This window comes from Danio rerio, chromosome 8 (genome assembly GCF_052040795.2).
Source record: "Danio rerio strain M-AB ecotype USA chromosome 8, GRCz13ab, whole genome shotgun sequence".
NCBI classification, from domain to species: domain Eukaryota; kingdom Metazoa; phylum Chordata; class Actinopteri; order Cypriniformes; family Danionidae; genus Danio; species Danio rerio.
Window position 1 is genome coordinate 20,453,413 of NC_141028.1, and position 20,615 is coordinate 20,474,027.

General features: G+C 34.8%; 1 protein-coding gene across 4 annotated transcripts; it reads right to left on the reverse strand.

The window, feature by feature from the left end:
* Positions 1–216: 216 nt before the first annotated feature.
* nexn (nexilin (F actin binding protein)) lies at positions 217–19,889 on the reverse strand. Of its 4 annotated transcripts, none has more exons than NM_001083855.2 (15): positions 19,785–19,889; positions 17,670–18,041; positions 15,277–15,468; positions 14,789–14,873; positions 14,519–14,667; positions 9,336–9,536; positions 9,043–9,222; positions 6,567–6,755; positions 5,673–5,864; positions 4,738–4,785; positions 2,146–2,340; positions 1,843–2,064; positions 1,573–1,761; positions 1,052–1,415; positions 217–893 (listed from the first exon to the last, which is right to left on the reverse strand). In NM_001083855.2, exons 2-15 carry the CDS (start codon positions 18,033–18,035, stop codon positions 880–882), a joined length of 2,586 nt encoding a protein of 861 aa, NP_001077324.2. In that variant the 5' UTR covers positions 18,036–18,041; positions 19,785–19,889; the 3' UTR covers positions 217–879. The 4 variants fall into 4 exon arrangements, with proteins under 4 accessions (NP_001077324.2, XP_087119930.1, XP_087119931.1 ...); XM_087263804.1 differs by having other exon boundaries at positions 17,670–18,061; XM_087263805.1 differs by lacking the exon at positions 4,738–4,785.
* Between the last annotated feature and the right edge of the window lie 726 nt (positions 19,890–20,615).

Sequence of the window (20,615 nt, forward strand, 5' to 3'; positions counted from 1 at the left end):
TGTCAATATGGACCAAAATCTCTGAAAAATATTTCCAGTACCTTGTTAAATATATGCCATGAAGGATTAAGGCAGTTCTGAAGGCAAAAGGCAGTCCAACAAGGTACTAGTAAGGTGAACCTAATAAAGTGGCCGGTGAGTGTATATGCTATGAGTGCAAGACCCCTTATAGAGTCTTTTCACAGAAAAAAAGTAACATAAAAACAGCCAACACCATTCAAAGTTGATGAATTTTATTAGAATTTTGTACATACCACAAACATTCTGCCTAAAACCTAAAGTCACATCTTGCTAGCCTACATACACAGTCCATACATTACCTTGACTACATTGTAATTTGAAACATAAAAACATTTGGGGTTATCAAAGCTCCATGTGTACATTTTTACTCAAAACTGTCAAACTCAGATCACAGTGTGGAAAAAACAAACATCTGAGCCTGAACAGAGGTGCTTAACGGAATTTTAAAAATGTAACCACAGCCCCATTTACAGACACTAAATCAAACTAAAGTTACTTCTCATTCATTCAATAACGTAGGTATGAAAACCTTCCTCAGCATCACAGTGGGTATATGTCGTTCATGATAAAATGTATTTAACTAGGTTCAACTGTGCTACGTTTGAAGACCATGGGAACGGTATCTGTGTTTTGGCACAAATTCATCCCAAATACGGAGTTTTTTTTGTTTTGTTAACAGTAAGTGCAGCATCTAATGTAAACAACAGATTGCACTTCATCATTGAGCGTATCTTTGGGAGGAATGGCAAAAAAAAAAAAAAGAAACACCGCTCCTTCCTCCTCGGTTTTTGGCCCTACCGTGAGAAATGAACTTTAGAAAAGGAAAAAAAGTCTGGGAAAGTCCAGAGAAGGAGAGCATCAGTAGTCCTCAGCTGGAAAGAGAAAGACAACGAGACAGAGAGACACAGTTTGATTAAGAAGAAGAAGAAGAGGAACCGAGTTGAAATGAAGCATGCGATCCATTCATGGTTAGTGACGCCATAGGAAATCCCAGCATGCAGTTGGTTAGTTGACACGGAGAGCAGCTTACTTTCAATGGTAAGAATGCAGGTGCTGGCGGCGGTGCCTCGGCTGTTGACGGCTTTGCACATGTACTCTCCTTCATCCTCCGGGAACGTTTCCGGCAGGTACAGGCAGTAGGTTTCACCTCTTTCGATGTACTGATAATCTTCAGAGTCTGGCAGCGGCTCACCCTCAAACCACCAGGTGACCTCTGGTTTGGGTTCCCCCGTGATCTTCACTGTAAACCGCACAGGCTCAGCGTCAACCACAGACTGGTTCTTCAGGGGCTTTTTGAACCACGGAGCACCCGACCTGGCATGGTCCTCTTCGTCTTCGTAGGCAGCAGACCCATTGATAATACTTCCCTCTTCTTCCTCCTCTTCGTCCTTTTTCTGACAAGACACATGACAAAGTGTTTCACACTGGGAAAAAATACAGCACAACAACAGAAATCACAGGCATGCAGCTTTGTCATGCATTATTGTTGACATCATGTCCATGCAGGTCCGCCATTTAGCTCTTAAACAAAGCAGCCCAGGAGAGGTTTACTTTTTGGAGAGCGGCGTCAATTTCCTGTTGCTCAAATTGCATCCTTTGTAATTTCTGCTCTTCGATTTTTCTCTTCTGCTCCTCTTCTCGGGCCTTTGCCATTTGTTCGAACCGTGCACGCATGTCCACTTTCTGTCTGAACGGGACGTCTTCTGCTTTAGCTGGGGATGTTTTGTCCTCATCTTCATCCTGTGGAAGAACGAGGAAAACTCTTCATTTCAAAGCTCTTTAGCTTGAATTAAAAACTGAGGCATTCCCTTGTTCTTTTACCTCCTGACAGCGCTCAGCCTCTCTCTCCTTGATTTGCTCATCAATTTCTTTCCGTCTTGCTCGCTCCTCTTCGATCTTCTTCTGGATCTCCTCCTCTGTGAGCTGCTTGATCTTCTCAAATTTGGATTTCAGGCTTTTGGCCTGGATGGAGCCAGTTCGCTTTAACTTGGTTAGCTCCTCGTACTCTGCGCTCACCACCTCAGAGCTTTCATTAATCTCCTCCTGAATCAAAGCACGGGAATTTTAATAATAAACACATAAGCAAGTTGAAAAGTGAATAATTAATTGATTGGCAAAGCTGACCTCGCCCATCTCTTGTCTCAACTGTTCAAACTCTTTCTTCTCCATCTCCATTTTCTGCCGTCTGGCCTCCTGCTTGCGCTTGCGCTCTGCCTCCTCCTTCATCTTCAGCATCTCCTCAAAGTTGATCTCCAGCTTTCCTGGGTGCAATCCTTCCTGTGACTCCGTGCGCACCAGAGTTTCATCATCATCCAGCACCTATAAGAACAAGACACACTTCATCAGTGAATGGCGTGTACTGTGATTTTTACACTGCAAACAGTGTTTTTCAGAATAGGAACTGAACATGCCAATGTGTTATTAAAACAAGCGTGAAATACAATGTGCAAAGCTAACAGGAAATGTTTTCAAAATACAATATTCTGCCAAAGTTGTCAAAGTTTTCAACAACGATTCTTCTGGTAACAATTACAGAATGTTTATCCAGAGTACTCTGGCCTTTAATAATAGTTCTCAAAATGTTATGACAAAAACATTATTTATGGACATTTCATGGAGCTTTTTTCTGAAACATTTAGTTAGACTCTCATCTAACATTTTCTAAATGTTAAAACTTACTTACAGAACTTGTTCAGAGACCATTTAAATGTAAGATTGCCATATTATTAACTATGCATTTCTAAAATGGAGTGTTTACTCAATTTACATTTAAAAAGGTGAACAATGGCTGCAGGATATTGCAAAAATCTGATATTACAATATTTAAATTTTCTGCGATAAATATTTTTCATATGAATTAGGGATGTCGCGAGACCATTCATTCACATTTCGATACTATACCAGCTGAAGTATCGTGATACTAAGTAGTATTGTAATACTGTATTTCATAACTCAAATCTATGAAATAAAGAAACTTGTCAGAAATATTATATTTTATATGTTGTAATACTTGAATTGAATTCATAAGTCCCTTATTATCGAGAAAAAAAAAAGAATTTGCACATCACTTCACCTAAAATGCATTAGTTGTTTATTTTGTAGATAACTGACCAACATAAAAATACTTTAAAATAAAGATAGAAATTATACAGAATGAAATTCGTTACAAAAAGAGGAAATTAGGCTATATGAAGTGGTCAAAAATAGTTTATATGAAGTGGTCAAAAATAGTTTCAATGTTGCTCTTTTGGGTTTTTCATCTATTGTTTTTTTTTTTCAGGTAAGAATCCAAAGTAATTCAGAATTTCACTTTGTGAGTTGTTCTTTTAAAGAGATTGTCGCGGTTGTTGTAGCTACTAAATCTTATCGACAGGAACAATAATGAACTGATCAGATGTGCGTTCCAACTGAAGCGTCAGAAAATGTGCAACTGGCTACCTCAAAAGGTGTGAATTCCACACAGTTTTGCAACCTTAAAGTGCTCCACAGACTATTCAAATAAAATGGTCTTTTGTTGCACAAGCATGTGAGCATTTTAGAGACTTTCCACATGCAACATTTTCTATTGTAGATAGACCGTTAATGACGATACTACCATTTGCAATTTAAAATGGCACCTGCTGTATTTTGGAGCCATAATATCACGATACTACAATAGTACCGGTAAATCGTGCAACCCTAATATGAATACAGTTTCACAAGTCAATTTGAATAGCACTACTTGATGCTTTTTCTCGAGAGTCTACCAGTATTGAGGTACAGAAATTGAATAATCAAAATGCAAAAGGGAATCTTTGTTTTGTCTTGTTTTTAGTCTAAATATAAAAAAAAGGAAAGAAAGAAAAAGACCAAGTAAAATATTATTTCGTTTTCATCATCAAAAGAAATATGTGGGGGGAAAAAAGTTTTTAGTTTTTTGCTTTTGAAAAAAGTTCTTTGCAAAGTTTTTTGAAATTATCTGCCAGTGCACAGGGTAAGTGAAATGATTTGTTTTCGCTTTGAAATGTAGATATTTAAACATTTTCATGTAAGAATTTATTTATTTTTTTGCATAAATCATATAAATGTCATAAAAATACTTTAATTAAATACAGTTGTGTAGCTCCTGGTCAACTACAATTCAGACTGGACATTGCATATACTTGTGATGTGACTATTGCAGCACTTTGTGATATCGATGCTGAAACGATATATTGTGCAGCCACAACTTAAACATTCAGAGAACATTCAGAAATAATGTTTTGATAACTTAAAAATGCTATCTGAACATGTTTTTATATTTGTGGTAATTACTTTACAGGGTTGTGTAAAATGCAGTATTTAAGAATTGACATGTTTGTAATTGGAATCAAATCCATAACACAAAGAAAAATGAACTGAAACCGTTAATCATTGTAGAATATGACGTGACATTTCTGTCTTTAATCAGTTAAAACATAAAAAAAGTGATTGCCTGGTGCAAAGCACTATAGATTATCACTCAGTCTGTGACTATTAGCAAAGACAAAACTCACAAAGCAAAATGAGACAAAATAAATGCTAAAGTAAATTAGTGAGTAATGAATGCTATGTAAATGACCCTTTTCAGACTTGTTTAGTAAGAAAACAGTTGAATTTTAATGTCAAAGCTTCACTATTTATGCACTGTAATCAGTCATTGTAGCAATGCTTCTCTTTATCAGGATGTCAGATTCTGTTTGATAAAAAGATTCTTACTTCTTTATCTCCACATCCAGTCATATTATCCTGATCCACTCCAGGGCTCTTAAAGACACAACGTGAAAAGCATAACAAACAAGCACTGCAGCAGGTATACCATGTGAGCACACTGGTCATTTAAACATGTGTTGTGCTTACATTAATATATGCACTGTCGTTAGAATCCTAAAGTAAGTTAATGTGCTAAAATGGACAATGGTTATATTAGCTAAATCACATGTGCTCAATGATATAAATATTATGAGCAGATTAAATTACAATAAGCATGCATAGCCTTGAAAAAAAAAATTAAACTATTATTATTATTATTATTATTATTATTATTATTATTATTATTATTATTATTATTTACCAGAACAGCATAGTTTCACTGGTACAATTACAGTGCTCAACATAAATAAGTACACCCCATTATCCATTTCTCAGTGAACAGGTAATGTATTTGTGTGCATTTGAACAAAACAGATTTATTATACTGATATATTTATTAAAATAATATTTTAGTCACAGAATCTTTAAAAATAGAAAGATAACATTTAAATTTATGCAAAATATTTTTAAAAATTACAAAAATTCTACAAAATTTGATACATTTTTGGTTTCTCTTAAACTTTGCTATTTTTAAAATATTTTATTTAATATTTGTCCCTAATATTTAAATATGGATGTACAACATTTTTCCGTTATTAAAAGTTATTTTGTTGGATTGGCTCCAGATTAGGCTTCAGTATTGGCTAATCTAATGTTTCTGCACAAATTTTAATATTTTAAAGCTTCCTATAGAAAATATTAATTTAAATGAGAGATTTGTGAGCGGTGTACTATATGTTGAGCACTGTATGTTAAATATAAATGCATTAAATGAGTTAGTGCATGCAAACACACTGCACATTAACAAATACAGCATGTTACATATCTCGTGCATGTCCTACCATGCTCTTTCGAGCTTCAGCGAAGAGTCTTTTCTCCTCTTCCAGGCGTCGCTTAGCCTCCTCCTCTTTGCGTTTCTGCTCCTCTTCTTGTCTCTGTCTTTCCAAATCCTCAAAGCTAATGGCCAACTTCCCGGGTTTGGCCCCGTCTGAGTTGATCATGGCCAGCAGGATGTCATCGTCACTATTTATAACCTGCGAGTGAATAGATTATGTTTGCGCAAAATTAGTTAGTCAAAAGTTTGATCTGGCATCCGGCTGACATCTTTAACTTTGCCAAGTCAACAAAGCCTTATCTCTCTGATTTTCGATCGTAGGTGTTATATTGAAAGCCGAATATGTCTTGCATGCTTGTTGATGACAGTTTTGTTATCATACTGAGCAATTTATGTCTGTTTAGTACTGTGCGGGTCTCTCCAATAAAGAGGAATCATGCTAAAATTATGATATCAGAAGGTCACACTGATAAAGTATGCATGGTTTCCAAACAAACAAACATTTATTTTCCTTCGGCTTAGTCTCTATTGTCAGAGGTCACCACAGCGAAATGAGTGCAACTATTCTGGCATTTGTTTCATGCGGCGGATGCCCTTTCAGCCACAACCCAGTACTGGGAAACACCCATACACTCTCACATTCACACACATCCACTAGTTCATTCAGTTAACCTATACAGCATGTCTTTGGACTGTGGGGGAAACCAGAGCACATAGAAAACCCATGCGAATACATGGAGAACATTCAAACTCCACACAAAAATGCTAACTGGTTCGAGCCGGGATTCGAACCAGCGACCTTCTGTCTGTGAGGTGGAAGTGCTACCCACTTAGCCACCGAACAAACAATCAACTAATCATCATTTTACTATTGTAACTTTTTACGAGCACACAAACTGACCATGCTCTTTCTGGCCTCAGCAAAGGCCTTTCTTTCTTCTTCAATGCGTCTTTTCCTCTCTTCCTCAACCCGCTTATGTTCGTCTTCCAGCCTCTGTCTTTCCAGCTCTTCAAAACTGAGTCGAAGTTTACCTGGTCTGAATTCTTCCTTCTCTCCATGTGTGTCCTGAGTGTCCTCATCTTCCTGACCCTGTGATTAACAGTGCATTATTATTCAAAATACACATTAGCAGTGCACACAATTTGCTCAATTAGCATAAGCGTCACATAAATATGTTTAATTTTCAAGTAAATTAATACATAGCAAACAAAGTAGTGTGTGTACTCAATCAAATGTTAGAGCTTTCCTCAGAACTAACTTAAAGTGCTCCTATTTTATCCCTTTTCCAAGATTTAATAGAAGTTTTTTGTGTTTCCAGAATGTGTCTGTAAAGTTTAAGTTTAAAATACCTATCAGATTATTTATTATAGCTTTCTGAATCTGGGATATTTGAGCTGTTAGGACATTGTTGCTGTTTTTGTTTCTTGTATATTGAATGCAAATGAGGTAGTTATCCCCGCCCACCATTCCTACGAGCCACAGAGATCTCTCAGTATTGCTCTGTGTAGCCTTCATGTATATAAACAGCACAGTGACAGACAAGAATGAAGCAGATCTACCTTACTACAGTTAGAACTTTCCCAATGGTTATTAGATATATTTGTTGTGAAGTTATAATTCAAGCCTTTCTGCAATGATGAGTCACACACAATGTCACACGAGTGCGCACACACACACACCTTTAACTTTACACAGTTTTTGCATGGCAAACGTGATTGGATACATTTTAATACACTGCTGTGTGGATATCGTTTGTGGTAATGTACAAAATAAACCTGATTTAAGTTCACAAACCAGGATTGAAGCATCTTCTTTCATAACTGTAGTGACACTTTGCGGCTGTGGTGATGAATTACAGCAATTTTACTGTCTTTATTACATACATGCACTGTTTTAAAAACATTTAAAACTTGTAAAACTCATTCCTGAGGTGCAGTTGATCACAGAGAGCTGAACAGATCTTTTAATCCTAATTGCTTTGCACAAGTCTTGCCTTGTGGAGGTGATTATGCTCATTACTACAGAGACATGTTACATGTTACATGAGAGACATGTTGGGCAGGGAAACCACAGTCCTAAGTCACGTTGTGGTGGGACTTAAAATTGCACGGATTTGGATCACTCCAATATGACAATGGACACACTATACCTAGACACAGTTGTGTCCAAACAGCTTACAAAAGTTGATTTTGCATCATAGGTGCCCTTTACTGAACAACATTTGAGTATTTTGTAACTAATTGGTCTTAAAGGTCCCATTAAATTAAAGTTTTTTTAGATGTTAGTATCAGTATTGTTTGTTTTTAGTATATCTATAGGCTAGTTTACATTAAAACAGTTACAAAATTCACGCTTATATAACGGAGATATAAAACTGATATAAACATGTACGTTTGTCACTTCGCCTAAATGGATTAACGGTTTTATTCACGTGTCCTCATACTGCAGTTTCTCATCAAATCATACCCAATCAAATGCTCTCTAGTATCTGAGATATACCCTGCCCCCTTAAGACACTTCAAATTTGATATGCTTGTGCTCAACCACTCTCAGTGGCAGAGCGGTGATTAAACAAAACGCTGTTGGCTGTTTTTTTAAAGGGGAGGAGCTACACTATGTCCCACCCTCTCTTTATGGTTCAGTTGAGATTATGTCAAACTTCAAATAAAAATGCACGTTTTAAAGAACTTTACGGGAACTTTAAGGTTATTTTCCACAAATGTTCTGCATAAAGTAATGAATAAATTCTTTTTTTACATTATTTAGTACATCTGCTCACATGAACTAATGCAGTGTTTATGATTTTTGAAACTTTTGAAGCCAGACAAACTATTGTGAAAAAAAAACACTTATAGTTTATAGTGGTCAATATTTGAGGTGGATCAAAAAAGTTTTTAATATTGTCCTAAAACAAGACTGGGTAAAGTTTATGGTGTGTTTATAGAGATTTCTATCCCTCTATTTTACATTGAATGTAAATTCACCTAAAACTCTGACTTCAAAATGTTTGATTTAAAAATAAATAAAAATAAATCAAGGCACAGAAATTTCTTTGGACTGTGGGGGAAACCGGAGCACCCGGAGGAATCCCACACGAACACAGGGAGTACATGCAAACTCCACACAGAAATGCCAACTGACCCAGCCGAGGCTCGAACCAGCGACCTTCGTGCTATGAGGCGAACGTGCTACCTACTGCGCCACCGCGTCGGAAATGGGTTTCCTGAATTTATTTGATAAAAAATATCTTTATTTGTGTTATTGATAGGAATGATGTAGTGATGAGGATGAGTAAATAATGATGACAGAATTTAAGTTTTGGAGTAAACTAACCCTTTAAATCCCCAAATGTAATTTTTTTACAAAATTAACCCACCATGCCCAGCTTGGCCTCTTCAAAAGCTTTTCTTTCTTCTTCCAGTCTTCGCCGGGCCTCTTCCTCCGCCTGTTTTCTCTGCTGTTCCTGTCGCTCTTTCTCCTGTTCCTCAAAGGTCAGACGCAATTTTCCAGGAGTCACCTGCTCTTTCTCTTTGGGTTGAGGCTCTCCATCGTCCAGCTTTTTTAAACATTGAAGTTTTTTAGTCAAAAGTGTGTCATTTTTTCATACGTTGTCAAAACAAAAAACATTTTTTTATAGTACAGTCCACATTGCTATTTAAAGTCCTTCACCTGTTCAACAACGGAGCGACGTTTAGACTCTCGGACGGACCGCCGGTTTTCATCATACCGCTTCATCTTCTCCTCCTCGGTTCGTTTCTTTAGTTCCTCTTCTCGGCTCTTCTCCATGTCCTCGAAGTTGATTTTGATTCTTCCTGGTTGTTTCTGCGATTTCGCAGGCACCACTCGCACCAAAAGACTGTCATCACCTTCCTGCGAAAAAGCAGAATTATAGAAGCGACGGATAAAATGCCGGTTTTATCATTTAAAATATGATGAAATGTTAACTTCCTGTTTTTCATAAAATCAGAAACAAATGTGGGGTCTAATCTGAAGCAAAAACAAATGATTGCGTTAATATTTGACCTGCAACATTACTGCAGTCAAACATCCAGACAGGCTTCAGATAAGGCCTGACAGCAGAAGACATTCTTCTGGAGCAGTTGTGTTCTTTTGTGTCATACTAGACAGAGATAGGGGACCGCTAATTCAGTCGGAGAGCACAGCCTGCAAGTGGTGTGGGAAACAGTTGCCAGTCACATGTTGTTCATGCTTATTAACCCTGGCTCCAGAAAGTGTGGCATTCTTCCTAAATTTAACAACCACTTCCATGTTGTATATGAATTGAAATGCCTTTGTAATGAATAGTGCACCATTTGCACATATTTTACATATTATTCAGCTATTTTTACAGATGTTTTTTTTAAGTCTCACCAAGGGTGTATTTATTTGTATTAGTAAAAAAAAACAGTAATAATATCTAACATTATTGCATTTAAAATAACATAATAAATGTAATTTATTTCTCTGGTGACAGCTACATTTTCTTCACTCCAGCCTCCAGTGTCATGTAATCTTACAATATGAAGATTTACAGTATTTCCTGATAATGTCAGTGTTAAAAATGGTATATATGTACTTATAGTAACTTAGACTTTATATTTAAAGAATATACAGTTGAAGTCAGATTTATTAGCCCTCTTTGAATTTTTTTCTTCTTTCTAAAATATTTTCCAAATGATATTTAACAGAGCAGGGAAATTTTTACAGTATGTCAGATAATATTTTTTCTTCTAGAGAAAGTCTTATTTGTTTTATTTCGGCTAGAATAAAAGCAGTTTCTATAGTTTTTTTTAACACCATTTTAGGGACAAAATTATTAGCCCTTTTAAGCTATATTTTTTGATAGTCTATAGAACAAACCATCATTATACATTAACTTGCCTAATTACCCTAACCTGCATAGTTAGCCTAATAAAGTTAGTTAAGCCTTTAAATGTCACTTTAAGCTGTATAGAAGTGTCTTGAAAATCTAGTCAAATATTATTAACTGTCATCATGGCAAAGATAAATCAGTTATAAGAAATGTGTGATTGAAACTATCATGTTTAGAAGTGTGTTGAAAAAATCTGTACGTTAAACTGAAATTGGGGAAAAAATAAACAAGCGGTCTAATAATTCAGGGGGGCTAATAAGTCTTACTTTAACTGTATGTAAATATAAAAATTGTAAATTCTCTTTGGATTTATGATTTGCATTTTATACAGGGTTCATACGGTCATGGACAACCTGGAAAAGTCACAAAATTTAGACATGGCATTTTTCAGGCCTGGAAAAACTGAAAAAAACCACAAGGTTTTGGAAAAGTCATGGAAATTACATTTACATTTATTCATTTAGCAGACATTTTTGTCCAAAATGACTTAATCTGCGGTCACACTAGAACTTTAACGTCATTTGGCACTGCGAAAAGTTGTGGGGTTAAACCATATAATTAGACAATAAAAAATATATATTTTACATATTTCTTATTTTTCATATTTATATATTTCATATTTTAAATTTCTTATTTTAAATGATTTTTCTATTGGTCTCACGCAATCACCTGATATGGTTTCGCAGGTAAGAATTCATGCCGCATTGGCATGCCTAATAATGGAAGTTTATTGAGTGAAAATTGCAATGCGATTCCAGCTTTAGAATGGGTTTTACCTATTACTAGTTTAACAAACTATAAGATTATCTAAAATTAGTTAATACAAATAACTATATAATGGTATTGGAGGTTAGTTGTTTTAATTATTTTCTTTTCTTGGCCAAAAATATGCTCTCACATTATTAGTGCTGTGTAAGCATCATCTATTTTACATAGATATAAAAATAAATTGAAACTATTGCATGTTTTATGATATGCTGTAATAAATTTAAACGTTTCTAATGATTTACCACATAAATGTAGAAATTACATGAAACATTAGGTCATGAAAATCGACTTGAAAGTACTGAAAAAGTCATAGAATTTTTACGGTAAAAATGTGTCTGAATCCTATTTATAGTTATGTGTTTGAGTAAAACTTAATTACATAATGATATTTATTCCCAATTTAAAAATTAAATGTCACAGCAATTCAAAACATTTGTTTTTCTGACAAATTGTCATTTTCTGGAGAAAAAATAAATAAATTACAATATTCTTATCTAAAATTTGAAAGAGGAGTTATCAGACCTTTATAAATTATTACAATTATTAACAAACCCATATATAATAAATCAAGTAAATCCAGAGAATTGGAGAACATATAACTATGTGTACTAAGTAACGCTGCACAATATATCTTTTGAGCATCAATATCGCTAGGGATGCACCATATATCGGTGGCCATATCGATATCGACCGATAAATGCTAAAAAAAAATTAAGCCGATATCTTTAAGCAGATAGATTACGTAATTTTACAGAACTGCCCGCCTTGCGCATGTGTGGGTTGAACATGAATTCAGACTTGTCCATAGACATAAAGTTTCCAGTTCGGCTGCTGTACAATGGAGTTTTCCTGACATTGTTTATTCCTTCAAAGTCCAATCTTTCTTTGTGTGGTATTGCTGTGCGTTAATAGTAAGTAACCATATTCCTTATCATTGTGAATATGTTTGATAGAGTATCATTGTGTATTCTGGTTTAAACCTATTATTTTAATGCAACAGTCAAGTTGCATGTTAATTTGCTATATGAAGAAAAAGAAAGTATTTATTTTTTGGCATGCTGATTTATGTGAAATCGTGAATACAGGCCTATATCACCTTGCAATTTTGAAACTGAGTAGGCCATTTGGTTCTTAAGATCAGTTCATACTTTTATGAAGTTTTTAAAATAAAATCAATTGTTCACTGTATAAAAATATTTATATAAATTTGAAATATTTATATTTATCGGCTAATATATCGGTTATCGGCCTCCAAATCGTTATTGGTTATTGATATCGGCCAAAAAATCCATATCGGAATGTTTTTGTCCGCTATAGTCACATCGCAGGATATGCAATGTTGAGTTGGGATTATAGTTGTCCAAACCCAGAGGTAAAACACAATAGATTTGTGGAGACACTGCAGAATTGAACCACAATAACTTCATGTGTTTTTAAGGCCCATGACTCTGTGAGCATTTTAAAAGAATTTAAAGCATTTTGAGCATAAAGAAGTCTAACAAGGATTAATTTGATTGAATAATTGATATGATGAAGACTATGCAAATGTTGAATATTCAACTTCCGTTACTCTCTCTAGAAAACCGTATGGTTTATTTCACTGTTATATACAGTATGCACTATTGTGTTTATTTATGACTGCAGATTGTTTATCACATGTGTATAATAAATGACATAAAAATATATTTATATTTCACTCCCTTTCAAAATCATCTAAAGTAATGCCTTGGTAAATACAGCTATTAAAGTCATCTGGTGAAATTGCATTTATATCGCAAAATATATCACAGAGAAAAAAATGTTGCAATGTCAAATTTTTCCAATATTGTTCAGCCCTAGTATTAAGTGCTTAGCATATACTGTATGAGTACAGCCCTCACTGATCTCTCTTTTAAATTAAGATTTTCTATAGGAAGCTTTACAATATTATATGTGTGCATATGCATCAGATTAGTCAGTACTGAAGCCAAATCTGGAGCTAATCTAACAAAAAATCTTACGATAACGGTTTAAAAATGAGTACAGCCAAATGTATATGCTATGGAAGATATTAAGTCCAAATTTTAAAATAATAATAATAATCAAAAGGAACAAAAAATATACAAAATTTACTTAATTATTATTTGTTTGTAATATTTTGCTTGAATTTAAATGCATTATCTTTCTATTGATAAAGATGTTAGGTGACTAAAATATTATTTTAATAAATATATCTGTTTAATAAATCTGTTCTGCTTAAATGCACCAAACATATTACCTGTATTTACTGAGAAATGGATAAAAATATTTTCATAATGGGGTGTACTCAAATATGCTGTGCACTATATATGTATTAGGGCTGCACAATATATCATTTCAGCAATGATAGCGCAATGTGATCATTCATTCTCAAATGTCACATCACGAGTATACACAATGTTAAGTCTGGATTATAATTTATTATTTCACAAGTGTTTTTTTAAGGCCTGTGACTGTGTGACAATTTTTAAAGCACTCAGGCCTAAGAAATAGTACAGTTTTTAACTTTAACAAATGAATAGCTATTTAAATGTTAATAAAACGATAACTATGCTGTATTATTTTGTTTGATTATTCAATTACTATTTTATTTGCTTATTCAAATATTCAATTACCCCTGAATACATTTAGACTCATCGAAAAAAAATAGTAATCAAACGCTCTTTATTTAATTGGTATCTCTTTTTTTATTGAATTTATCTATGCCAATAGAATATTTATTATATTTTATGCATATGTACTTCCCTACAGAATCATCCCAAACAATCTAAAATGATAAAATTTTTTTCCAAATAGTTATTAAACTCATTTAGTGAAATTGTATTTATATCGCAATACATATCGCAGGTTAAAAAAATATCGCAGTGTTAGATTTTTCCAATATCGTGCACCCCTACTATATATGTACTGTGTACATATATAGAGTAAGAGAGATTTCTAGATAATTTCGAGTTCTGTTATTGCGATTCTACATGATCAAGCCTTTCCAGGATTTAATTACACTTCTATACATTTCTACGACAGCTTTTAAAATAGCACTTTAGATTCCATGTCAGAGGATTACCTGAGTGATTACAGATACTTTGCTGGAGATTTTCTAATAGTAGACCTGATAAAGCAGCCGCCTGCCAAGTCGCATTAAAAGCATCCCGGTATCAGGATGTTAGTCTGTTATCCTGACACACTGCCTCACCTCCTCGGCTTTCTTGGCCAACTCCTTCTGGATTTTGGCCTTCTCGATGGCCTCCTGCGCGGCTCGCTTCTTCCTCTCCTCGTCTGTTCGCTTCCTCTCCTCCTCCTGCCTCTGTTTCTCCATCTCGGCAAACTTCCCCTTCACGCTGCCTGTGTCAATAGACAGAAAGCCGACAGTTGGTGCTTATAGTGGGATTAAAGTGCTGTTACAATGATTGCTCCGCTTCAATCCCAAAGTCAAATGCAGAAATCCCATCCGTTTGGCCCCTACCTGTGATCTTGGGAACATAGGATTTCTCTATCTTTGTGGGTTTCACCTCTTCCTCTTCATCGCTAGAGGCAAGGAGCTCCTTTATCTGTGGAGGATCCGACAGTTGTTGTGAGGTTAGCCGTTTTTATCCAGGATCAGAAACCATGCTGGTCGTTGCAAGCAGACCTTAATCCTTGTAAGACACAGGCACATATGACCTACAGAGGCGGATGCTGATTGGGCCGTCAGTCGTGACATGAGCAGGGGATCAGTGGAGTTTGCATGCAGCAGGCCAGCATCACAGGGACTGTTTTACTGATTAAAGGATTTTTTTGTTGAGTGTGTCCTTTTAAATATCTGGAATCGGGTATTGATGCATGCTTGATCTTATTCTAACACTTCATATACACAGCAAGCAGCATCTTCATCTTCATCTATCAAGCTCAAGATGTGTTGTTAGTGTCAGAGTGGTCAGTGGATGAAGTGATAAAGGCGGTTTCTTTACTGACCATTTGTTTCCTGCGGCCGTACTCTCTCTCTTTAACGTACTGCTCTCTGCGCTTCTTCTGCTCTTCCTGACTCCTCTTTTGGTTTCTCTCCTCTCTAGCTTTCTGCATGGCCTCAAATTTGTTCTTTACATCTTCTTTCCCCAACTTGGGAATGTAACTCCTCTGTACGGGCTTTGATGTTTTGAGCAGTTTCTTCCGAAGAAAGAGAAAAGGAGGCATGCGAGAGAGGGTTAAAAGTGAAATAAAGAGTTTGTTATTGTCTTTTTTATTATTAAAATAAATACGTGTAAAAAATGAGTCCAAGACAAAAAAAGAGTGTCTAAAGTATTAAAACAATTGAAGTTAAATACAACTAAATACAGTTTTTTCTGTACATTAGAATAGGGCTCGGCGATATGGCAAAAATGCAATCTCCAAAATTTTCCATATTGAATGATAGCGATATGTATTTCAATATGAGTTGTTAATACTTCCAAATTTAAAGAGTACCACAACAATGACTAAAGCCACAAAAATTAGAGGATCCATTAAATGGCGTAACATATTTTCAGCAGATAAATTTTCGGTGACCGAAAATTCGGTACATCTCCAATGCCAACATACTTTTAGATTGTTATTGTTGCATATTTCTGCAGTGTGATTAACTCTTAGATCAATATGGAGTAAAAAGTCCAGAGCTTATCATTGTTATTGGCATTCATTTTATCACGATTCGATATAATATCATTTATTGGCCCTATTTAAAATTCTGGCGCAAAGTCTAAAGCGCAAAAGCATTAAGGGTGTATCCAAATCCACTTTTGCTATTTTTAGGATGGAAAAATACAGTTTGAGCCCCGGCACATGGTCTAACAGGGTTGTGCTTATTCTCTTAATGAGTTATGGGTGTGTTTTGAGCATAATTGGCATTAAACTAAACAGAGTCTCATCTTTCATTCCCTTTAAGATTCAATTGCGTCGCACCATGGCGCATTTGCTATTTGCATGGAGGACATTGTAAGTGGAAAAAACTGCATAAACAAACTGAATGCTTCACTAGCAAAAAAAAACATCTGCAAGAGAATGAAGAATGAGGCTCCTCCATTCGGCCTCTTTACTTTCTTTTTACTTTACTTTTGATAGTTAAACAATGTGGTTAAAACGTGAAAATTAAGGTTGCGCTGGTCAGAAAATAGCAACAAGTTACACCAAACACGTCTTACGCCTTATTGGGCTGGGTGTATGATAAGGCACTACAATATTTTATTTTTCTGCGACAAATATTGCAGTATATAAACAATTTCACCGGATGACTTAAACTGCAATATAGAAATAATTTATTCATTAAGATCGATTGGACTGATATTGTAGAGACATGAATCATGCATTGTAATGTTAAAAATTATTAACTAATTAAAACCAAAGAGAACTGTGAAATAAACCGTGTTTTATAGTATTGGGAGGAATAAAATAGTATTAAGTTGCAGAATTTGAATAATCAAATTTAAAATAACGCTGCAACAGCCTTAACTGTATAAATAAATAAAAATGATTCTTCATTAAATTTAAAAATGGTAAAAATTTATTGTGTCAGGCCTTAAAAACACAGGCAAATAATAAACTTTTTTGGTTAAACTCTGCATTTATTGGTTGAACTCTGCATTAACTACACAATTCTCATGTGTCCTAAACAATTTCAACCTAAACCTGGTTAACTATTAAATCATAACTGAACATTGCAGATCCTGCAATGTGACTATTGCGGATGTGTACATTGCGATATCGATACTAATGTACTTTCAGGGTTTTAACTTTCTCACAATGCTGTTATGCATGTTTCTGTCTGCATAACCAGAATTGCGTGTTATTTTAGGTTAAATAATGAAAATGTATTACAGTAAAAAAATTATTTTGTGACAGCACGAAATTAAAGATAGAGCATATGAAACCATAGATTTTTTGTTTGGTCCATACCATACGCTGTTGTCAATTTCCTGTACAATCTACAGTAACTTACTGGGGCAGTAGTTCGCCAGTAACTTATTGTAAAACAGCAAAAATACTGTATTTACATTTACAGTGCAGCACCATTTATTTTGCTCTATGTATTTACAATGTTGTATATCTTTACAGTAAAATATACAGTCATTTTCCCAATACAACTTCAAAATACAGTAACATACTGTATAACTGTCCTACAGTAAATTACAGTTCACATTACAGTTAAATACTGTGTAATTTACTAAAATCATTAACAGTTTATATGCGTATCATCTTATTGCACAGATAGGTGTTAATGATTAACCCAAATGTATTCATTTGCATTTTTAGAAGTTACTTAAGTACTTAATTGTTTTTAAAATATTGATTTACATGTGTAATTTCTATATTGTGATAGCCTCTTCATACTTTACCTCTTGTTTTAGTGCCACATCTGACATGTTTGTGATATCTATATCATGTGATTCATCAGCCTTTTCTTCATTCTCCAACTGGCTGGTGTCTTCCTCTTTCGTTTTCTGAACTCTCTCTCGTTTCCTCGCCCTGCCGGTCTCCTGTTTTGGCTTTTCCTTCTCGGGTAACTCTGTCTCCTTTGGTTCATCTGCCGCGCTGTTCATCTCCACCTCTTCAGGCGCACAACACATGTCGTGTGTTTCTTCTTTGTGATTTTCCTCATTAACTGTGTTCTCTGAATCAACATCAGCAATATCGTTCATGCTTTCTGTGTTGTTCATATGGGTGTCTGTTGACACATCCGCCATGCTCATCACTTCAGTCATGTTGCCCTGTTGTAAGATAGATGAAGCTGACATTGGGAGATAGACATACAGTAATGACCACTGCAAACGAACAGCTATTTGGTTATATATCTTTAAAATGTACAGAAATGTCAGCTTTAAGTGTGTGTAAAGTGTTAGTTGGTGGTCTACAAAGGGACAAATGAGCTGAATGTGTGTGGGACCTCCACTAGAGACTTATGGGACTCACAGGCCCTAATTTTACACCCAGTCTGGGTCCAGCATGTGATTAGGGCTATTTTTACCTGGAGATACGAGTCTAAGAAGAGGTCAGCACCCAGATGGCACACATGAGACCCCTGACTAAACAACTCATTTCTACATCTTTCTTTATACAAGATGTGTTTTGTTTGTCAGTCAGTTTGGCTAGAACTAAGATATTTACTTTATTTGTATGTGTATGTATGTGTGTGTTATGTGTTATCCACTTCATGCATGTTATGAAATGAAATCTTTACATTTCAAAGGTTCAACATCTGACATCATTCATTCAAACTGGAATACAAAAAGAGCAGCATTAAACCATGCAGCACAGAAAAACATAATTTTAGGCATGACTGCATGTGGAATAATCTAAATTCCGACGCATGGTCACTCTGCTATTCATATATAACACAACTAGTGCAATCACACCTCGCTTTTAGAGCATGACGCAGACAACATGGCCCCCCAAACAATGTCACCACTTGAATGCATTGTCTCTTTAAAAGTATGCATTTTTCTTACGCTGTAAAAAATTATTTGAATAATTAGTCATGACAGCATGTTTTTAGTAACTTGTTTTACTAAGTTAATCATGTTCTAACTTAATTTTATTAGTTATGCAAGCTGTTTTAAGTCAGTTGAACATAATATAAGTTCAATGGTTAATTTGATTCAGCTTAAAAATTTGAGGCAACCAGGATTTTTACAGTGTATAAAACTGATAAGATATGGTGTGTTCTAAACATCCATTCATCCACATAAATGTCACTATAGACATTCATCTGTATTAGCAGTTCAACTTAATGATAGTTCATCCAAAAATAACAATTTTGTCATCATTTATTCATCTTTCACTTGTTCAAAACCAGTTTGAGTTTCTTTTTTTTCCGTTGAAAAAAAAAGAAGATATTTTGAAGAATGCTGGTAAGTGGCACCAATTGATTTATAGTCTTTTTCCCTGCGGAAGTCAATAAGGCGTTTCAGCATTCTTCAAAAATCTGAATATCGGATATTGAAAATATCTGATATCTGAAAATATCCAATTACAGTACATACTAAAATAGGTTTTGAACAAGTGAGAGAAAATTAATGAGCTATTTTTCATTATTGGGTGTACCATCCTTCTTAAGTTGCTTACAGAGTTTGTTAGCTGCTGAAATTTTTTTTATTTTAGGTAGTATTTCAAAGAATGGAACCTAAACATTGTCGAACGAATAATGTACTTTTCAGTAATTTCTCAGATATATGAAGAAGACCTTTCAATATTTAGATATTTAGCATTTTAATGTGTTATTTCTCATTTTAAACGATCTTCTCTAAACATTAATTAATAAAATAATTTGAAAATAATGATGACATAAAATATCCCTTTACAATAGACGATTTTCAGCAAGTGAAGTGAAGAAATGAGGTCGGCCATAAAACAGGCCGTCATCCGCATATCTTGCCCTTTTGAACATTTTTTGACCTCCAGAGGGTTTATTAAATTATTCATATAAACGATAACTTAAAAAATACAAACCTTACCTTGTTTAGAGTGATATTCTCCCTTTGTTTTTCATAAGATAAGATCTAAATCCCCAAAGCACAGGTTTAGTCTTCTCTTCCCGTGCGACAGAGAGTCAAATGAGCGCAGTCGGGTGTCGGTGGGCGCTTTCCATAAAAATATCCGTGCCCCTCTCCATCTACCGCATTCCACACGCGCCACCGGCTGACGGCCTCAGCTGTCGCACCACATATGTCTGCTTATCTCCGACTCTCACCGTCTTCTACACCAATTTATAATCGTTTTGACACTATAATCGTTATTTACCGTTTGTTAACGACACACTTTACCTGTAAGTGATTAATTAGTCACTCGTTTACCGTTTGTTTAAAGTAACGCATATATATATTTACGAATGATAGTTTTATGCGGACTGAACATGTTTTTGTTTGTATATTTTACTAATGGTTAGGTCTAATGGTTTTAATAGTGTCAAAAGTTTAAAAAGTTAAAAAGCCTTTATTCACATGGCTATAATAAAAAAAACAGCACCATGATTTTGAGTGTTAATAAAAGCTTTTATTATTAAATTACATTTTGTGCCATACAGGTAACAACACATAGGACTACAGATGTTAAATTATGTCACGTGACATTGACCAGCTTACATAATGCTTTACTTAAAACTGAACATAAAACACCTCACTGTAGACTATATTAAATTATACTGTACTACTGAGTAAATCAAACCAGTTTTTTGCTATTAATACTGTATATGTACTTTACTGTACACTTATATTTAATACGGTGCACATATACTGGAAATTCATGTTATATGCTAAAAACAGTCTTTTTTGTTTTGTAATTAAAAA

What these genes read in the sequence shown, in the direction of transcription:
- nexn (NM_001083855.2), bottom strand. Translation starts at nt 18,035, where the DNA reads ATGACTGAAGTGATGAGCATGGCGGATGTGTCAACAGACACCCATATG. An exon ending in GTCGCTCCGTTGTTGAACAG is followed by an intron (nt 9,223 to 9,335) that starts GTGAAGGACTTT and finishes TGTTTAAAAAAG; the next exon opens with CTGGACGATGGAGAGCCTCA. An exon ending in CTGGATGTGGAGATAAAGAA is followed by an intron (nt 2,341 to 4,737) that starts GTAAGAATCTTT and finishes TTGTTCTTATAG; the next exon opens with GTGCTGGATGATGATGAAAC.